This window comes from Cavia porcellus, unplaced genomic scaffold (assembly GCF_034190915.1).
Source record: "Cavia porcellus strain 051 isolate PalLab524CR breed Dunkin Hartley unplaced genomic scaffold, mCavPor4.1 scaffold_4, whole genome shotgun sequence".
Taxonomy (NCBI): Eukaryota; Metazoa; Chordata; class Mammalia; order Rodentia; family Caviidae; genus Cavia; species Cavia porcellus.
In genome coordinates, this window is record NW_026947487.1 from 27,918,471 (window position 1) to 27,937,176 (window position 18,706).

Sequence of the window (18,706 nt, forward strand, 5' to 3'; positions counted from 1 at the left end):
TTAGGAGGCTGAATGGTTCCTTGAAAGCCAATTTTAAAAAATAAAACAGAAGACAACCTGTACTAAGGCCTGTTAACCCAAGAGAACAGGAAACAAGAGATTAAACAATAATGACAAGTAAATCATTTCCTAGACTTCCGGTGATTCTTGGCAGCAAAGGTAGTGCTTTTGGAAAAAAAAAAAATCATCAGCCACAATGTGACTAACCAAGTGACTTAAGAAAACTTTTACTATTTGTCAAGATGGGCTTGCGGCAGCTTGCTGTTTCTTTGTTCCCAAAAGACAACTCAAAACACAGACTTTTGCTATACTGCAGCTTTTTCCCAGAGTAAAATTTGACAGTTTGCTAGATAATTTGATTAAGTAAGTCAGGGCTTTAGGGTGCCTACTTTGGGATGAACTGTAAGATCAAAACAGTGAAACATCATGATACTATAATGAATCAAAATGTTATATTTTTCAGTTCTTTTTTAACAAAAAATCCAGTGTGGTGGTAATAATCTCCAATGCCTAAAACCAAGTAGACTAGAAAAAAAGTCATGATCAGCTAAGAAAACATGTTTTGCCTCAACTATAGGGACTGATCTGTGTGTACACACGTTCTATGCTCAGCACACAGACATTATTCAATAAATGTTTGTGGAACTAAACTTGTTCCTCTAGTTTTGAATTATCTTCAAGGCATTCGTTCTTCATACTGTACACTAAGAAAGGTCTAATTGTTAATCTTTTGAGAAATCTTAAGTAAACCAGCTCCAATTAAAAAAAAATCCTTGCATAACAAAGGCATATCAAAGCCAAGTCAACAAATCTGCAAAAACAAAGAGAAAAGCAGAGGCACTGATACAGTTAAAACAAGTTCACAAATGATTAAATACAATCAAGTGTCCAGGTACTTATCTCTTGATGGGTAGTTATCTCTGGGAAAAAAAATCAAGTCCAAACTTACTTTATAGCAGTAATCGTAAGATAAAAATAATCTCACAGATCATCAAAACCATTAATAAAATTTTGGTCATAACATGAAATGCAGTTTCCTGCACTTTAAAGAAACAAAGAAAAGGTAAAATAAGACCAAACAGCTGTTTAATTTCAAACGTTAATATATTTTCTATTTTATATTGAACATATGCATCTGTAACCCCTCATCTGCAGCAACTATCACATCCTCATAAAAGGGGCAAAATTTGTAAGATGCCTTTTAAAATAAATATTCTTTTTTATAAAATAATAAAACTTCAAATAAATATTCTTTACACTAAACAATATGTTGAAAAAATTAGAAAATAAAGGTTGAATTTTACTGTAACTGTACAATATACATGAAGTCCAAAGGGAAATCCGAGTTTTACAATAAAGGCTTTCTGTAAGGCAAAATACAATCTAAAAACATACTGATTGATTCACATTCTTCCGAATGTACAACATATTAGTATAATATTTTGTGACTGTGCCATGTAGTATGGCACAACTTGTTTTTCACAGTTGCAAATATTATTGTATATACAAAAATATAGCACATTATCTCTGGAGAAAACAACGGGAAAAGTCATCTGCTAATTTACAAATCTTGCAAAGACTATTCACAAACAAAAACTTTGCCTAGGAGTGTCTGTTGCTTTAGCTTATGCAATATGTGGGTCACAAAGTTCTGTACCCCTCACTTTGAGCCCTGTTAGCTGATTCTAAAAAGCATGTCAGTTAAAATGGCACATGGACAAAAAGCATCTCACTGCAAACAGCAAAGAATATCCCAACCCTCTATTAACAGTGCCAAGATTACAACTGTTTTAGTTGGTTGCATCTGTGTGTTAAAAAAAAAGAAAAAAGAGCAATCTTTATTACTGTAATATTCCTGATTAATAATGCTAGGTTGGTTTTTCAAAGTTCCTGGGAGGGACAGCGGGAACTTTGCAGCAAACTGTATTAGAGTTTTTACAGCGACATCCAGGCCTGTTAACCCGATCATAGCAACCCTGGCACAACTTAAGGCAACCCTTGGCTGGAAGGTAACACCACAAACAAGGCAGAAAGAGGGACATGACACCCATGGCTGACCACCGTGTGCAACAGTGAGACTGGCTGCAAGAACACGGGTTGTCAGCACAGTTGTCCTCGTCATCATTAGAACAATGATAGAAGAGACCTTTCACACAGCACACACAAGTCCCATAGTCAATCACGTTCTGTGCCGAGCAAAGGCACTGCTTGTCGCAGATCCAGTCTGATGGCAGGGGCCTCGGGTAGGTGCACTCCTTACATTTGCACTTGCCGCAGTCCTCACACCTGTAGGCATGCAGGCCCAAATCTTCCTTGCTCAGTGGCTTAAGCTCACCTGGCTTGAGCTCAGATTTGGGCTGCACTCGGATGATGCCATCAGTAAGTGGCCCCGAGGAGAAAGATGATCCCAACAGTCTCTGTTCAGAGGAGCTGCTGCTGGTACTTGTCCTCGTACTGTTCCTTGACCCTGAGCTGACTGTGCTGATGGACCTGGACAGGGGAGCTCCTCGGGCAGAGGAATGGACTTGCGAGTGCTGGAGCCTGGGAGCCTGGCGGTGCTCAGGCAAGCCATGGAGTCTCTCGTGTTTGTGCTGAGTGGAGGGGCGAGGAGCCGGCTTGAGCCCGGGTCTGGGGACCACAGTGGGCCCTTCGGTGTACTCATTGGTGTTTCGGATGGCTCTGATCTGATCCAAAGACAACACATGTACCTGCTGGGCAAGGGCATCTCTGGGGTCTGGCTCCCCACGTGGCCTGCCACTGTCTCGGGGGGCCTGCAGCAAAGGCTGCGACCCGTTACCACTCTGAGCTCTGGTCTCCATCGGGTCTTAGAAGTGTGGTCACTCCAGCAGGCTTAGAACACATCGGAACTCCTAGGGAAACCAAGAGGAAAGAAGTTTACACTCTTAACACGCTGCCCACTCTCCACCCACCTCAGTTGACTCTCTACTTCCCCAAATCCCCTAGAGATGGGACTTGAAATGCAGTGGCACTGTGGGGGTCTGAGAACAGGCTTATGATCAACATACATACTGAAAGGTAAAAATGATGGCTGAGTACTGACAATTCTGTAACCCTGCCATATGCAGTGACACAAAGCTGATCTTTGTCTGAATCACTTAAGCAAGAATCCCTTATTCAAATAAAGGTACAGTCGTAAAGGTTCAGGTTCAATGTAAAAACTACAAGAAAATAACACTGACACATAATACTTGCTCCTATCATTTCCAAACACTGAAATGTGTTCTCAAAAAGTCGCAACTCGCCCAAGTTTGTCACAGACATTTTCTGCCTGGAACAGCAAGAGATGCAGCGTAGAAAAATTCTCTCTTGGTTTGCCTTTACATCAGACACTTCCGCTATGCTGTAACATGTTCGCATTCTGCAGGATGAATATGACATGCCAAAAGCTACATTTCTCCAAGGTCAGCTATAACCTCAGCAAATTCTAAGACTACATAGTAACATAAAGTTATAGGATTAAAAACAAATCACCTAAAATCCTAGGAGGCACCAGAAAACATGAAAGCATCTTACAACAAGCAACAAGGCAGGAACTTATTTTCAATTTCTTAACTTTAGAATCAAATAACTCTACAGCCAGAGTGCTGAGAACACCTTAGAACCTGTAGCTCAAAGGTTGTTCTGTTTTAGAAATAAAATTTGCCAAACTCCTATTTTCTTCTTTTTTTAAAAAAAAATAATAATAAATGGCTGAGAACACAAACCAACTGGTAGTAACAGGAAGGTTTCTTTTTCTTTTTTTTTTTTTTAGCAAATTCAAGTGTCACATTGAAAACCTAGCATTCTGCCAAGTAATCCCCTGCACTGCAGGCTCTTTAGGTTTCAAAATTATCTCCCCATGTCCCAACCCTACATGAAAATAAGGCAAAACAGGTAAAAGTGGACCTTTACTCAATCTGCTTTTTAGAAAACAGCTCCAGTGAACAAGGCAGGTGACAAACGCCTCCTAGTTCAGAACAAGACAGAGGTAGAAACCGGATCTGCTCACCTCCAACAGAATGGCAGACAAGACAACGCTTCTCTTTGGTTTCTCACTCCCTTTATCGGCTCTATCTGCGCCCCAACACCGTCCCCAGCAGGTGGGACACGGCCAGATCCCCTGGGGACTTTTCTCCGGGCTGACTGACGCTGTTTAGGGGCCAGGCTGTCCCGCTGTGTACACTCCGGAGCAGGCGGGGGCGCGGGCGCCTCGGAAGGGGACGTGTCATGCCGCGCACGAGCACACTTCCCCGCCTCCCCTCCCCAGCTGAAATGTCCCCCACTCCAGAGAAACCGCCTGCCAGCTCCGAGGAGCCACTCCACTGTCCCCACACCCGCGGAGGTCACACAGCCCACCATCGAGCATTTTTGTAAGGATCCCCCGATGTCCAGCACAGGTTTCCAAACCGGAGTCCCCGGGGAAAAAGGCACAGGTCACGGATAGAGCTATACCCCACGCGTGCACAGCGACTCCACGGTGCACCGACCCCGGGAGCACTGCTTGTAATCTGCCCTGGCCAGACTCCATTTAGAACGCAAAGGAAGAGAATATGGGTTAATAAAAAACTTGACTTTTTTTTACGGAGACCTCCTATACACGGAGAGCATGCAGGACCTAGATTCCTGTGCTGAAAACTTTCGGTACAGATTTGTTTGCACTGCAAAGTAGCATCATTGCAAAGGAAAAAAACCAAAAAAACAAAACCTCGATTTCCGACGATTCCTGGCCTCCTCCTTCGCACACCCCCCTCGCCCCTCAGCGCTCTCCCAGGTCCTCCCTCCCCTTTGAAACCCCATTAAGAACAGTGTGTGATCAGACTAAGGATTAAGGGGAAAGGACTTCAGCATTAGGGTGGGGCAAAGCGACACAGAAACAGCTTTGTAAAAAATGCACAAGATTAAAAAGGAAAAAAAACCCTGCAACCCAAAAGGAAAGAGGGGGAAAAAAGCTAGCTTCTTTTTGCTATCTACTTGTAGGCAATGGAAAATGATCGCGACCACTTGATGACTTTCTTCCTGTGCTACGTTTAAAAAAAAGTGACCTCGACCGACCAGGGAGAACGGAAAAAAGAGAAAGCTGCACTTTCGAGCCTCAGAGACGAGGCGGCAGGCTGGGCGACGCTCCTACCAGCACCGGCTAGACTGTCCACACCGCGCAGAGGCGGGGACTCCCTCCACCCGCATAGTCGCTTTTCCAACCCCGAGGTCTCAGGTCCCGGTGAGGCGACCAACCCAGCGCCACGGGCGCCTCCGCCACAGGTCAGGCTTGCCCAGAACTTTTGCTTTCCCCAGAAAGGAGGAACAGGTTAGAAACGCGAGCGCCGTAAGGGCGACCTAGAAAACAAAGTGTTTGCCCTCCCTCTCCCGCTCTCAGCGCCAAATTCGCGGCCAAGGCAGGGCTTGGGGCAGAACCGAGCCCAGGCGTCCTCCGCCCGGGGTCCCTTAGAGCGCGGGTGCGCGGAGTCAGGGTCGCCCGGCTGGGGACACTGCACCGAGCGCGCTCAGCAGCCCCAGCCCGTGCCCCGGGAAGAGGAGATCGCAGGCAGCAGGTCCTCGAGCCTCGCGGGAGTCTGAAGGGCTCAGGGAGAGACAGACCCCCACGCCCCGCCGGTTGCACCTACTCCATGTTGCCCGCAAACGCGCCCTCCCCGGCTCCAGCAGAAGAGCCAAACGCGCCTCACCGTGATCGCGGCTTTGCACCAACCCTCTCCCTCGGATTCTCTTCTTTCTGCGATGTGCAAATTAAGTCCAGTCCCGATGCAAACTTTTTTCCCTTCTTCCCAAACTCTGCTCCGGTCCAACTTCCGAGCAATCGGAGGAGAAAAACTGAGAGGAAAATTCGGAGCCAAGTCCCCCCCGCCGCTGAACACTAAGGCTCGGGGCTGTAGACGACCCCCCTTTTAGAAGCGCACGCGGAGTATTTCCTCTTTTTCTCAATGAACAAGAGGCCGAAGCGCCAACAGCGAGTCTCTTTTTCCTGGCAGATGAGCGAAGGAGAAAGGAAACGGCCTTACAAAGAACCTAAAGCCAGATCGCCGGCGCTGCAAGCCGGTCGCCTCGGAGCGGAGGCGGCACAGGGGCGCGGGGCCGCGAGCCCCGGGCGGGCGCGGGGGCCTGGGCGCTGCGCGCTCCGCCGGCCCCTCTGGTCCGCTCGCGCTGCGGCGCGCAGCTCTCGGCGGTGCAGACTGGGCGTTGTGGAGGCGCGGCGGCGAGGCCGAGGCGGGGGCGGTGGGTGCGGAGGAGGAGGAGGAAGAGGAGGAGGAGGGTCTGGGGCCCCGCCCGGGGGGGCTCGCTGTTGGCCTGCGCCCTCGCCTTTCCGGAGGAGGCAGGGAGCTCTGCGGCGGCCGCGGCAGCAGTAAATGGCGTCATGTGGATCCGAGGCGGAACAGAGCAGTTGTTGTCCCAGAGGATATATCGCATCCGGTCCCAGCTCATTGGCTCCGCAGGGCTACATTCACTCACACTCCAGCGCCCGCCAGCGCTCCGAGCCGCAGGAGGCATTCAAAAGGGCAACCGCGCCGCCCCGCGCGGCCCCAGCCGGTCCTGCAGCTCTGCAGCCCTGCAATCCTGCAGCCCTGCAGCCCTGCAGCTCGGGCCCGTCACGCGGGGCGCCGGAGGGGCCGGGCTGCACCCGGCGGGGTCAGTTTATCTAGTTTCAAGGAAACACTGACCTTAAGGTTTCCCCAGAGGCCATGAGGACGAGCCGCAGGCTCGAGCTGATTGAGGGTAACTTTCTCCTTGCTACTAGGAAAGGGGAATGCACGTTTGAAACGACTCCAGGCCGTGCAGTCTTAGCATTAAAAACCAGTTTACAGGTTTTAAAACTATCTGGAGTCCATCTCTAGTCCACTGCTCCCCTCTTCTGCTCCCCCGGGCGGAGGGGGCGCCGGGAGGAACAGAAAGGGGAGGGAAAGGGGAGCGGGAAGTGAGGTGGGAGGGCTATTGGTTTATTCTTTGTCTACTGGATTAACCCGATTATACACCAGGCACCAGCTCCAACCACCTCCCCCACCGCCGAGCCTTGCACGGGAGGAACGGAATGCAGATTCGGGTTTCAAGTCCCGGCTGCCCTAGCTGGGATTTTCTTTTGATTGTCTCGACTTGTAGCTTTTATTTTTATTATTGTAAGGGGGAGTAGCTACAGATGGAAGCTTGTGGAATGTTTTTAAAAATCGTTTTGTTCGACTTGGTAGACGGAGGAAATTCTACAGTGTGAGCCTTTTGCATTAATGCAGCAACACACACACACACACACACACACACACACACTACACGATTACTTGGGACCATAACGCGGACTTCCGAAATTGGGCGCGGGGGTGGGAGGAGAGGCGCTCACAATTCCACCGCAGAATTCCTCCTTCGTTAACCAGGAGCCTTGTCTTCGGTTTCCCACGTTGTCTCCTTGAAGATTTCTCAAGCAGTTCCTGTTGTCCATTTTGAAGGCAGACTGACTTCGCCTACATAAAACGCGGAGGAAACCTCTGCGCCCCGCGGTAGCTGTCTCCGCGCACCTAGGAACGCGCCTGCACGTGGGGTCACGAGTGGGAAAATGAATACCGCCCCCAAACTGCCTTCTATTTAATGATTTACAGAATGCTTTCGCTCCATAGGGAAGTACCAGCTAATGAGGCCAAAATTCTCGAACAGCACCTGCAATCTTGCCCCTGGCCGGGTTGGAGTTCTTAAAACCTGGCGCTAGGAAACCGTGGTGCCTGGTGCCTTTAGCTCTGGCCCACATCCGTTGGCAGAAACCTGGGCACCAGCTGCCTCCTCCTGACCTCCGTCTCTGTCCCTGGCGCATTCCCTGCCTCGCCACGCTCTCACCCTAACCTCTCCATGTTTCTCCGGACTCTCCTCCTTCACCTGGGGTTTGGAACTAAAGATGGCAGGGGAAGTGGCATGGATTATTTCTGGGCGCTGGCCTGCGTCCCTCTGCCTCTCGGGTGAGGGCGGACGAGGCTACGGCTGCCTGCTCCACCGCGTTCGGAGCTGCCGGCGCGGGACAGCTGGGCCTCTCCTGCCGCGCGACACGGAGCCCATTGAGTCTCCGGGCGAACGCAGTAGTGGCTGCGCTTAGGGCCGGGCCGGCCACCAGGGGGCGCCCGCCCAGCGCGGGGCTGAGGCTGCTTTCTTGAGGACGGGACGCGGGCTGGCAGGGTTGCCTTTCAAAATGTGCATTAGGCTGGCCGCTTTTAAAAGAATAAAAATGGGATTTATAGCATAGACGCCACGGAAGGTAGCTCTCCCTCACCAGCTCTTCGGACACATTTCGTCTTGAATGTGAAATGAGGAGCCTCGGGGTGGAAGAACCCCAGCTTTCACTGAGGGGACAAAGCTGGGGTCAAAGCCAGGTTGTGCAAGGCTAGTCGGGAACGAGCTGCTGGGGTCCAGCCAGCGAGTCGCTGGAGCAGAGCAGGTGAAAGGAACTCCTTTGCTTCCCCAAGCCCTTGCACCCCGCGGCGGCTTTTTGGGACACGTTTGTGCTCATTTTTTTCCCAGCACACCAGAAGTTTGCAAAGACCTCGTTAAGAATCAAGCATAAAATGGAATTTAAATCAGAAACTTCCAGCTGGTTAGAATACCTTATATTTCTATTGAGTCAATAGGAGAGAACCTAGAAATTTATATTTATCTTACATAAACTAGAAAGAATTTTAGTTAATCTCACCCTCCTTTTCTCCTCGCCCCATCTGCACTTAGCTGGTTTGGAAAGTGTTTAACCTGTAATTTAAGAACTAGGTAAACACAAGAATCCCCCATCTCTCTCTGCCCCTATTCTTTATTTAGTGCAATGTTGCTGTGCAATGTTGCGAAGTGTGTTGAAGTTACGTATTGTGCCTCCAGAGTTTAATAAGTTATAATTCAAAAGAACAACTATGTTTGTGTATGTGCAGAGCATGCATAATGAGATGTTCAATACAGCTATTGTAGTTGTCCCCAAACTGATTCACAGGTTACATTCCAAAATTACACCTGGTATTAATTTTGGAAGATAGGAATTGTGATAGTGTTAGGCGAAACTTCATGAAGCACATTTCCGAATGTGTTGTGGAAAGTTCTAGAAAGAGAGCTCATGCAAGGACAGGTTTTGCCACTTTTTCATGCTGAAAAATGCCAAATCTATGGAAATACCTGTTGAAACAATACTCACCCTCGAGTTTCCAAAACTCACTAAGTAACTTATGTTTTCTATCTTAGCTGTCAAGCAGGACTCTGTCATACAATTGAGATCTCTCATCTGTGGGCTTATTTTGTTTACTTGTATTTTTGGCTTGGCGTTTTTTAAAACAAGGCAATGTATATGCATATGAATTTCACCTTGTGCAATCTTTGATAGAACCTTCCAATGGAGACAATGTAGACATGATTTTTTGATAGTAGTCGTGTTGAGTAGGTTGTAGTCATATGCTTAGGATTCCATTTGTTAGGTCTAAACTTTGTGTTCATGTTACAATGAGAACAGCATTAAACAGCTCTCAATCTATTCTTTCTGAGATGGAGCAAACCACTAGGCATAACTGGGGTCAATCCTAGTTTTGGTAATCTTCCAGATACAATGTATTCTTGAGTTAAAGAATTAACACATATTTGGATAGTTTGTTCTGTTACCACATCAGTGTCTTTATGTGTTCACATTCAAAGGTGTACACAACACAGCAATTTATGCTTGGAGTAACAGTTTGAGGCTTTCACGCATTATTTTTCCTTGCAGTCTAACTGCAATACTAAACCTAATTTTTTGAAAGGAGTCTTCAGGGACCTTTCTGAAGCAAAGCGCTTTACAGTAGTGGACCTTTTGACTTGGCAACCAAGATTGTTGTCATTTCACTTTTTGAATTGCTTTGATTTTCCACATTCTGTTGATATTGCCTCTAGGAGGGAACTGGGAGTGGCTGCAATAAAGATGCAAAGGAATTCAAAATAGACCACTCCAGGTCTTATCTAGATTGCTTGGAGGACTGGAAACAGTTTATCTATGGATCTGACCTTCTTTGCAGATGTCCTTTATCCCTAACCAAACAGGGAGAAAGATCTGGGGTTATCCCAGGGTAGGAGGAGTGTCCTGATGATTGACCTTGATCTGGACCTGTGAGCCCAGTGTTTCTGAGACATTTTGTGTTCTGCTGGAGTCCACCTGTAGTTTCTATTGGTTAATTATGCAAAGTCAGATGTGGACTAAAATTCCATGTAATCAGGAGGAAACAGAATTTTTCTGCTGGCCAACATGATCTTTCTCATTTTTTCCCTCATGTGTTTGTCTCTTCAACACAAACTTCTTCCTCTGTGGGGTTGAAATGTGTAGAGGAAAACTTGATTAGTGAAGATGCTTCCTTGCTTTGCCTTGCTCTGCATAAGTTAGTTTTGCTGTTTTTGATATCTGCTCTTTTTTGTTCTTGAGTCTTTTTTTCAATCCAGTTGCTAAAATTTCATATAAATGAAAATCGTGAATTGAAGTTAGCCTTTTGGCTATCTCTGGCTATGTTTTGTAGCAGCAGGAAGATTTTAGCCTTTGAATACAGAGGATGTTTTCAGATGTTTTACTTCCTGTTATGTGGACACTTGGCCAAAGGGCGTTGGAAGTTCAAACTGTTCTCTAAGGAAGATGCAGTATAACACGTCCACCAAGGCTGTTCTTAGAGTTCAGATGCCTCAACACCGAGGCCACCAGCCAGCTCCCAATCCAAGTTCAGATCAAATCCAAATATACTCAGCTTAGTAAATGGAGTACGCTTGCACACAGATTCAGTTTGTTTATTCATTTGGATCAAAAATGTTTTGACATTATGGAAAATCACTTGAAAACATCATGGAGTTTTATAAAATACCTTTTAAATACAGTGTGTTAAGTATTCAAGTAAAGGATGGGCTAAGTGGGTGTGAGGGCACAAGTTTGTGAAGATGAAGCTAGAGGACGGTGAGTTCCAGGTCAGCCTGGGCTGTAGAACAAGAATTTGTTGAAAGGGAAAGGGAGAGAGGGGAGAGGAAGAAAGGAGAGTATGGTGGGGAGAAAATGACAGAGACAGACAAGAGTTTGAATCAGAGTTTATAGTTGTCTTGGACTTTTTTGGTCTGGGACATGGAACTGGAACAGAGATCTTTTTTGGGAGGTGTTGCCAGGTGTCACTCTAAAGTCCAGGCTGGTCACAAACGTGTGAAAATCCTCCTGTCTCGGCCTCCTGAGTGCAGGTGTAAGCTTAATACCACTTGCAGCCGTAAACAAAGATTCTTTTTTTTTTTTTATCGGTACCGGGGATCGAACTCACGACCGCCCCCTTGCAAGGCAGGTACTTATGCCGCTGAGCTAAATCTCCAGCCCCAAAACAAACATTGTTGCAGTATCATTGGTGGAATGTCCACTCTACAAGCTTTAATTTTGTGACTTGAACAATTATTTCTAAGATGGCAATATGTAATCCATTAACTAGTGATTTCCTACTGCGCATTTTTTTATTCTGTAAATCTGTATAACTTGTACCCCTTCACTGTTTTTTTTTTCTTTCTTTTCTTTTCTCCTTAAATAGAAATTAAAAAAAAAAAAAAAACATTGTTGAAGCCTAATGTCTTACACATACAATGAATTTTGTGTGTGTTCTTGTGTATAAACATGTTTTAAATGTTTCTTCTTCATTCTATTTTTTTAAAAGTTGTCTGCAATATAAGAAAAGAAATACTTTTCAATGAATGAATGAAATTAAAGAATGTAATTAATTATTTTTCAAGTCTTAATTTTGTAAAGGCAAATTAACAGTTTCTGAATTTCCTATGATGGAATTTAGGAAATATTCTTTTACGCTGGAAGCTCCCATTGTGTTTTCGCATAATTCTCAGGAAGTAACCGAAACAGGTTTGGTAAGGCCATGAATTTTAATAGGTGAAATAGTAAATACTTATTAGGTTAAAAACGGAATCTTTATGGAAATTTTATGTAGTCAGAAAGAAGGTTGTATGGAACACCTATTCTTAAACCAAACAATAAAGAAATTAGCAAACAGGCTGATGGTGGGCAGGGAATGTAGATAAAAGTAAACTCATGAATGCTTTTCACTTCATAAAATGCATTTGGCAAAAGTGATTGCATTAATAACTAACCAAATTGAAGTGCAACACTACACTGTAATTTGAAGCTAACGATTTAGCGCTGTGTTAATTTTCAGGACTCCATTTCTAAATCTGTCGAAAGGGGTGTACCATGGGGACAGGAGATGTGGCTTTGACCTGCCTAGTCAGAGAAGCATGCGGGAGTTCGTGGCCCCATAAGGCAGAGAGGCTCCACCAGCCAGAGACAACCTTGTCAGGTCATCAGGGACCAGGAGCCTGTCCCAATGGATGAGGCAAGACGAACAGGACCACAGGCAGGTGAAGTGGCCCGTTTCACACCTAAGCTACATGTAGAGCCAGCCCCAGGATGGAACTACTGACTAGGGAGAATCCCAGCTAGGATATTTGTCACAAATAGTGAAAAATCAAAAAGTAAACACGTAAAATAAAACTAGTGGAAAGGAGATCACCCAGTAGTGAACAGTTTTGACATTCATGTTCCTTATGGAAATCCTTTTATAATTTTGATAAATAATCTTCTCACCCTGGTTTTGTTACTGTGGAGACATACTTGCATTGTATCCTAAAAGGTATTAAAAACCATGCACAGATGAAAGTTAGAAATTATAAATTCAAGATCATTATTATTTCCTCTTTTTTAAAACATGTAACACCCTCTCCAAAACAAACAAATAAATAAACCAAAAAAATTAAAAAAGCAATGCAGCTGATGCCCAATATTGAACTCAAATACCATGATAAGTTCCAGAGTTTTGGGCCTATAAGAGGCCAGAGTTTAAATTCAGTCTGGGCCACTTTAGGCAAATCTGACCACAACTGCTTCCTGCTTGAATTCTACCGTGGTTTCTCACAGTATGCATATCACATTTTCAAGCCAGCCTCCAGGTCATCAGGGCTGAGGTCTCTCTTCAGGCCCTATCACACTACCCCGCCCTGCTGCTGCAAGGACTTATTTTCAGTTACTGAAAGGCACCAGTCTCCGGCCAATGGGCCTGAGCATATGCTGTTTTTTGCTGGTGAACTTCATTCACTCTTACTTGTCTTTAAATCTCTGTTGTTGTCTCAAGAAATTTTTTTCCAGCTTCTGATGAGAAGAAATCCTCTCCTTTCCTCTCCTGGTCCTCTCTGATGAAACGCTGTAGAAGTAACCAAGTGAGCTTTCCCATAATAACTGTCTCCTTCACTATATTTTAAGCTCTCTGAGGGCTGGGTCAAGTCTGGTAGTGCCTGCCTCCTTAGCCCAGCCCCGAGAGGCCTAGACTGGTAAGGACCTCACACATCACTTTTAAATCAGATGAATGAGTGTGTGGTGGGAATGATTAACTTTCCTTCCTCTCTGTAAAAGGGAGGCAGAGGGTTGCTAGAGGGTCTGGATGACAGGGGACCTAGAGAACCGAGAGTATGGGAGGATCTAAGTAAATACTGGTGACAGTTTCAGTTACATTGATGCAGTTCAATAGTTTTCTAATTTTGCCTCCATACTTTTAAAAAGCTTTAAACTTAGAAAGCATAATGTGAAATTTGTCTGTTTGTTCTTACACAAGAATAACAATTTACAGATTTTATATTTGTTTTGGGGGGGCGTAAGGCACTCAGAGCCTTCTCACTAAGCTAAATCTTCATTGCTTTTTTAGTTTTTATTTTGATATAGGATCTCACTAATTATCCAGGCTTAGTTATCCAGGCTGGGCTCCAACACGTGATCCTCCTGTTTCAGCTTCCTAGAATCCTGTGTCAAACAAGTCTTAATGATTGTTATTAGCTATGGTAAGCTATTAATAGTGAGCATTTCTACAGAAATCTTAACCATCCATTGATTTTTGCTTCACCTATGACCTTTCAAAGTGGGTAAAGCACTTTAGGGAAGCCGGGACCCATTTAGCTGACATGTTTATTTCTGACTGGAATGTCTGCTCATTGAATTATTTGTTCAGGAAATCTGGAAGCATAACAACGTGAGTTCCAATTTGAGAGTGACCACAACATTTGGGCTATTACCCAACGCTGAATTTAACTGTATATTTCCAGGACTGAACCGTGTGCCTCAAATGCTGTTGAAACTCCATCCCCTGTTAAGAGAAAGACAGACATTCATTTGCATTGAATTGCAAGTAGGTCTTTGCCGGACCCTCGGATGCTATGAGAGTTCATCACTTCAAATTCTTCAAGCCCTAGTGAAGCTGTAAGTGTGACTCTGTGTGTGATGTAGAGTAATTCTTAGTGTAATCCTTGGATTGCGGGTCTTGCCTAGTGAGTCATTTCCGGTAGCCCCTTTGATTTAACATGACCATGCCCTGGCCTTCTGGGGAACAGGATTCTAGTCCTCTGGATTCTGCTGTGGGAGAAGCTAGCCTCAGTATTGTGCTCAGTGAGTTCGAGATGAGAGATAGCTTCTGGTAGTAAGACAGTCCTCTAAGTGAATAGACCAGGAAAGGCCATCAAGTGTTAGGAAGAGACTCAAGGAAGAAGTCTGATTGGCCAGTTTTAACTAAATGCTGTTGATAAGTGAAGGTTTGTTGGACCATGCAAGGTAAAACTTCTTGAGTCAAGCAGCCCTTGAAAAGAGCAGTGGACAAGTTGTTTGATCTCCTTGGGAGCTGTAATTTTTTTTTTTTTCTGTTTGTTTTTTATCTTGTGCTCCTCACTGTGTAGACCAGCTTCCCTCACACTTGTAGCAGTCACCCTGTCTCAGCCTCCTGAGTGCTGGTATTACAGGTGTGCACCAGCCTACCTGAGCTCAAGCCCTAGTTTATAGGCCTGTTGTTCATTTATTTATTTATTTATTTATTTTTTGTCTTTCCTTTTTTAATCGGTACCCCACGACTGCCTGCTTGCAAGGCAGGCGCTTATGCCGCTGAGCTAAATCCCCAGCCCCTGTTCTTTTATTTTGACAGTACAATACATGTTCTAGGAAGCCAAAATTCTTGCATTGTACACCAAACTTCATAGGTATGTATATATGGAAAGGCATTGGTGAAAAAGACCCTTATGCTTATCATATGCTAACCTTACAATGGAATTCACATAAGATAGTTCTAGATAGACACTGAAGTGTTCGAAAGCTGAGAAAGAATGCTGTAAATATCTTCAAGACATCATCAAGGAATTTTCACCACAGGGAAGGCTGGGATTATGGTGGTAGACAAACCATTTTCTTTACCTAGATGACATCTGTTTCCCAAGAACTTCATACAGTTGATAAATTGTTTTCTCTATCTTCTTGGCTGCTTCTCAAGCTAGTAGATCACAAAACCCCTCAAATCTAAAGTAATTCCAAGTATCCTCAGTCACCTCCAAGGTACTGGGGGGACAAAGGCACCCAACACAGGGTGGCCTTAGTGTCACAGCCCAGCAGGCATCACAAACTTCATCAGTTGGGATTAGGAGGGCCTCTCATGTTTCAGTAGAGACAGGATTTTTTGAAAAACTCTAGTGTATTTTATGACTGCTTCCCATCAAGTTATGTTGAGTACTATTTGTTCCACAGTTATCCAGGGATGCCTGACCTTCCTCTGCTTCCTTCCATGTCACTGCCGCAGCCCCCTGCCACGATGAGAAGTGGACTTCTTTTGCTCAGTAGTGCATACTAACTGTAAAATAATAAAATAACAATAATAATTCAAAAAGACAAAGAACTCATTAAAATTATAAAAGCACAAACCCCACTCAGGGTTAGTATTTGGCAAATATTTGTTCTTAAAATTATACATTTTTATTTTATTTATTTATTTTTTTATTTTTTGGTACCAGGGATCAAAATCACAGCCTCAAGCTCACCAGGCAGGCGCTTGTGCCACTGAGCTAAATCCACAGGTCTTAAAATAATATATTTCTTAAACTGGGTGTGGTAACAAATCATATGAAACTAACACTTTGCAGGCTGAGGCAAAAAGCTTTTGGAGACTTCCAGGCCAGGCCTAGGATACATAGTGAGATCAAGGCTGGCTTGAACTGTATAGCGCAACCCTGTGTCAAAGAGATAAAAACAAACAAACAAACAAAATACTAAAGAAAACATTTCTGCATTACAAATTTTTAGAATTTTAGGTCAGGTGGTTTGGTTAGAATAATACTGTGATGCTGGGATTTAGCTCAGTGGCACAAGCACCTGCTTGGCAAGAGCAAGGTTGTGAGTTCAATCTCTGGTTAAAAAAAAAAAAAAAAACAAGAATGCTAAGACAAGCATGTTTATTTCTACATTTGCATATGCTGTTTCATCCAAAATCTGACCAATAATATGTCATCAATAAGTTTAATGGTAAAGCAGGATTTCTCTCTCTCTCTCCCCCTCTTTCTCTGCTTCTGAAGTTGAAGATTTAAAGAAATCTTATTTGCATTTTTTCCCAGTGAATTCAATTTTGTACAATTTGCTCATGACTGAGTTAAGCACTTGCCTTTCTGTTTTAGGTCTGTTCTGTTTTTAAATGCAAATAGTCCCTGCTTTTTCGTTTATCTTCCAACCTGACTTTTAGTATTGCCTTGTTTTCTTTTGTACTTTGCCATAAAATATTTTCAATTTGTAGGTAAACTCACACCTGGATAGGCATGTTCTGTTGTTTAAAACAGCTTCTTGTCTTCCAAACTGTACGATTATTGGCCTTTCTCATGCTTTTATAAGTGAACATTTCAAGTTAAGACTAAAGACCTTGGAATTTGGTCAGTACAGGGAGTCAAGCAATGGTGCTCACTGGCCTCCTCCAGGGCCAACTTTTGTTGAAGTGTGTTTAGAAGGTGAGAGACAATAAAGGAAGACAATCTCGTGTAAAATTTTGATTCAAAGCATGACAATTCTGGCCTTGAATTAATCCAAAGTTGCCAAAGTTAACAAATAAAAATATGGAACTGTCAGTTACATTTACATTTCATAGAAACAAATAGTTCCTTCATGTAAGTGTGTCTCTTACTGTATTTTATCTAGTCATACAAAATGCAGATAAATAAGTAAATAACAATGTAGCAATGTTCGAAATGAAAGCCAGCAAGCCAGTGTGGAATCTGTTTATATCTCACTTATTGAAACTTGTTTTTTTTTTGACAAGGTCTTATAGTTGGGGCTGAACTTGAACTCCTTATGGAGCAGGGATAGCCCCAAACTGGCAGTGATCCTCCTGCCTCAGCTTTCTGAGTTCTGGGGACCACAAGTGTGCACCAGCACCAGCTACTGAATTACTAGGTTATTCAGATTTTTTTTAAAGCTGTAGCTCAGTAGTACAGTGCTTGCTTAGCATGTAGGAGGACCTGAGTTTGAGCCCCCAAAACACAAATTAGCAAACAAAACCACTGAGTATACCTTTTTAAAAAACTATCACATCCAAAAGATGACTCACATTCTTAACTCCTTCATTTCTGAGGGGGTTTTCATTTTTTAAATATACATTATATGTCTACACAGTCAAATAGAAATGTGAACTGACCTTTACCCAAGACCTAACATACAGGAATGTGAAATCATTACGTATTGGGGTCCTGCTATATGCACAGAAAAGTAAGCTCTTTGGAAGTTGGACTTGGTTGTGAGCTGAGCACCCCTGCAAAACACACCCTCTTTGTCTGAATATGTGAAAGCAAAAGACAGTGAAAATCACTTTTCCTTTTTTTTAAGCCTTTTTTGTTTTTGTAGGGGAACCAGCAGTGGAAGAAAAGATGGCTTCCTCTGTAGACACTTGATGGATTTTGGAATCTGTAAACTCTGGCATGTCGCTTAACCCCCAATTGAATGCAGTCCTGTTGGACTTCCCGGCCCTCTTTCCTGCTTTATCTTTTGGCTTGTCTCACCTTTTTAAAACTCGATTTGTATTTGTATACATGTGTGATTCTCCTGTCATTGTTCTGCTTTTTTACCCAGGCACTTTTCACCTACATCCTCCTCTCCTTCCTTCATTTGGCAGCCGGCTGGGCTTCTTCCTGCCTTGAATACCACATTCCCTAGTTATTCAAGCTCAGTCATTAGCACCCTATCCCTCTACTAAAATTATGAATGAAAAGCCTTGTTGTTCTTTACAAATAGCTCAGGCTGCCTCAGTCAGTCAAATTCGAATGGAAGCCACTGCCGGACAAAGGGGCGGGATGATGGACAGTCCTCACAGCAAGTCATCAATGCCCACAGGAAGTTTTTTAAACCACAAAATAGGTAGAGAGGCTTGGGCGTTCCCGTAGCACAGCCTACGAGGGGAGCTGCAGTGGGGGGAGCTCTTTGTGTCTGTTTGGGTCCCAGAAACAAACTTCCACGAAGCTCAGAGATAACCATGTACCGAGTCAGTTTTGCAGCAGCGAGAACTTAAAACTCCTTCCAGGGAGACACATCTCCACCTTGCAGTAATTCAGGTTTGAACTGACCCACGCGGACAAAAGTGAAGGCACCAACCATTTACTTGGCTTTGAATGCCGAACTGTGCAGAGTGGGTTACACACTCGGGCTGCACAACTCCCTGCTGAGAAGTTGCATTGTCCTGGGCCCCTCTTTCACAACAGGGGAAAAGGTAATTGACAGCCCGATTGTTCGCTCCGGACCCCTGCTGTTTTAAAATCCTGGAAGGCCCCAGTCACACGTTGTCAATAATAGCCATCTGAGGTGAGGAGTGAGGAAGGGCTGTTCAGGAAACAGTTTGAGCCCTTCAAGTGGACAGGCCTCAGTGACTTCTGC

General features: G+C 44.4%; 1 protein-coding gene across 1 annotated transcript; it reads right to left on the reverse strand.

Moving 5' to 3' along the window:
- Positions 1-1,085: 1,085 nt before the first annotated feature.
- On the reverse strand, positions 1,086-6,062 carry Spry2 (sprouty RTK signaling antagonist 2). Its single transcript, XM_005007167.4, has 2 exons — positions 5,682-6,062; positions 1,086-2,870 (listed from the first exon to the last, which is right to left on the reverse strand). Exon 2 carries the CDS (start codon positions 2,817-2,819, stop codon positions 1,869-1,871), a length of 951 nt encoding a protein of 316 aa, XP_005007224.1. The 5' UTR covers positions 2,820-2,870; positions 5,682-6,062; the 3' UTR covers positions 1,086-1,868.
- Between the last annotated feature and the right edge of the window lie 12,644 nt (positions 6,063-18,706).

Excerpts from the sequence above, each read along its gene's own strand:
- Spry2 (XM_005007167.4), bottom strand. The coding sequence starts at position 2,819 with ATGGAGACCAGAGCTCAGAGTGGTAACGGGTCGCAGCCTTTGCTGCAG.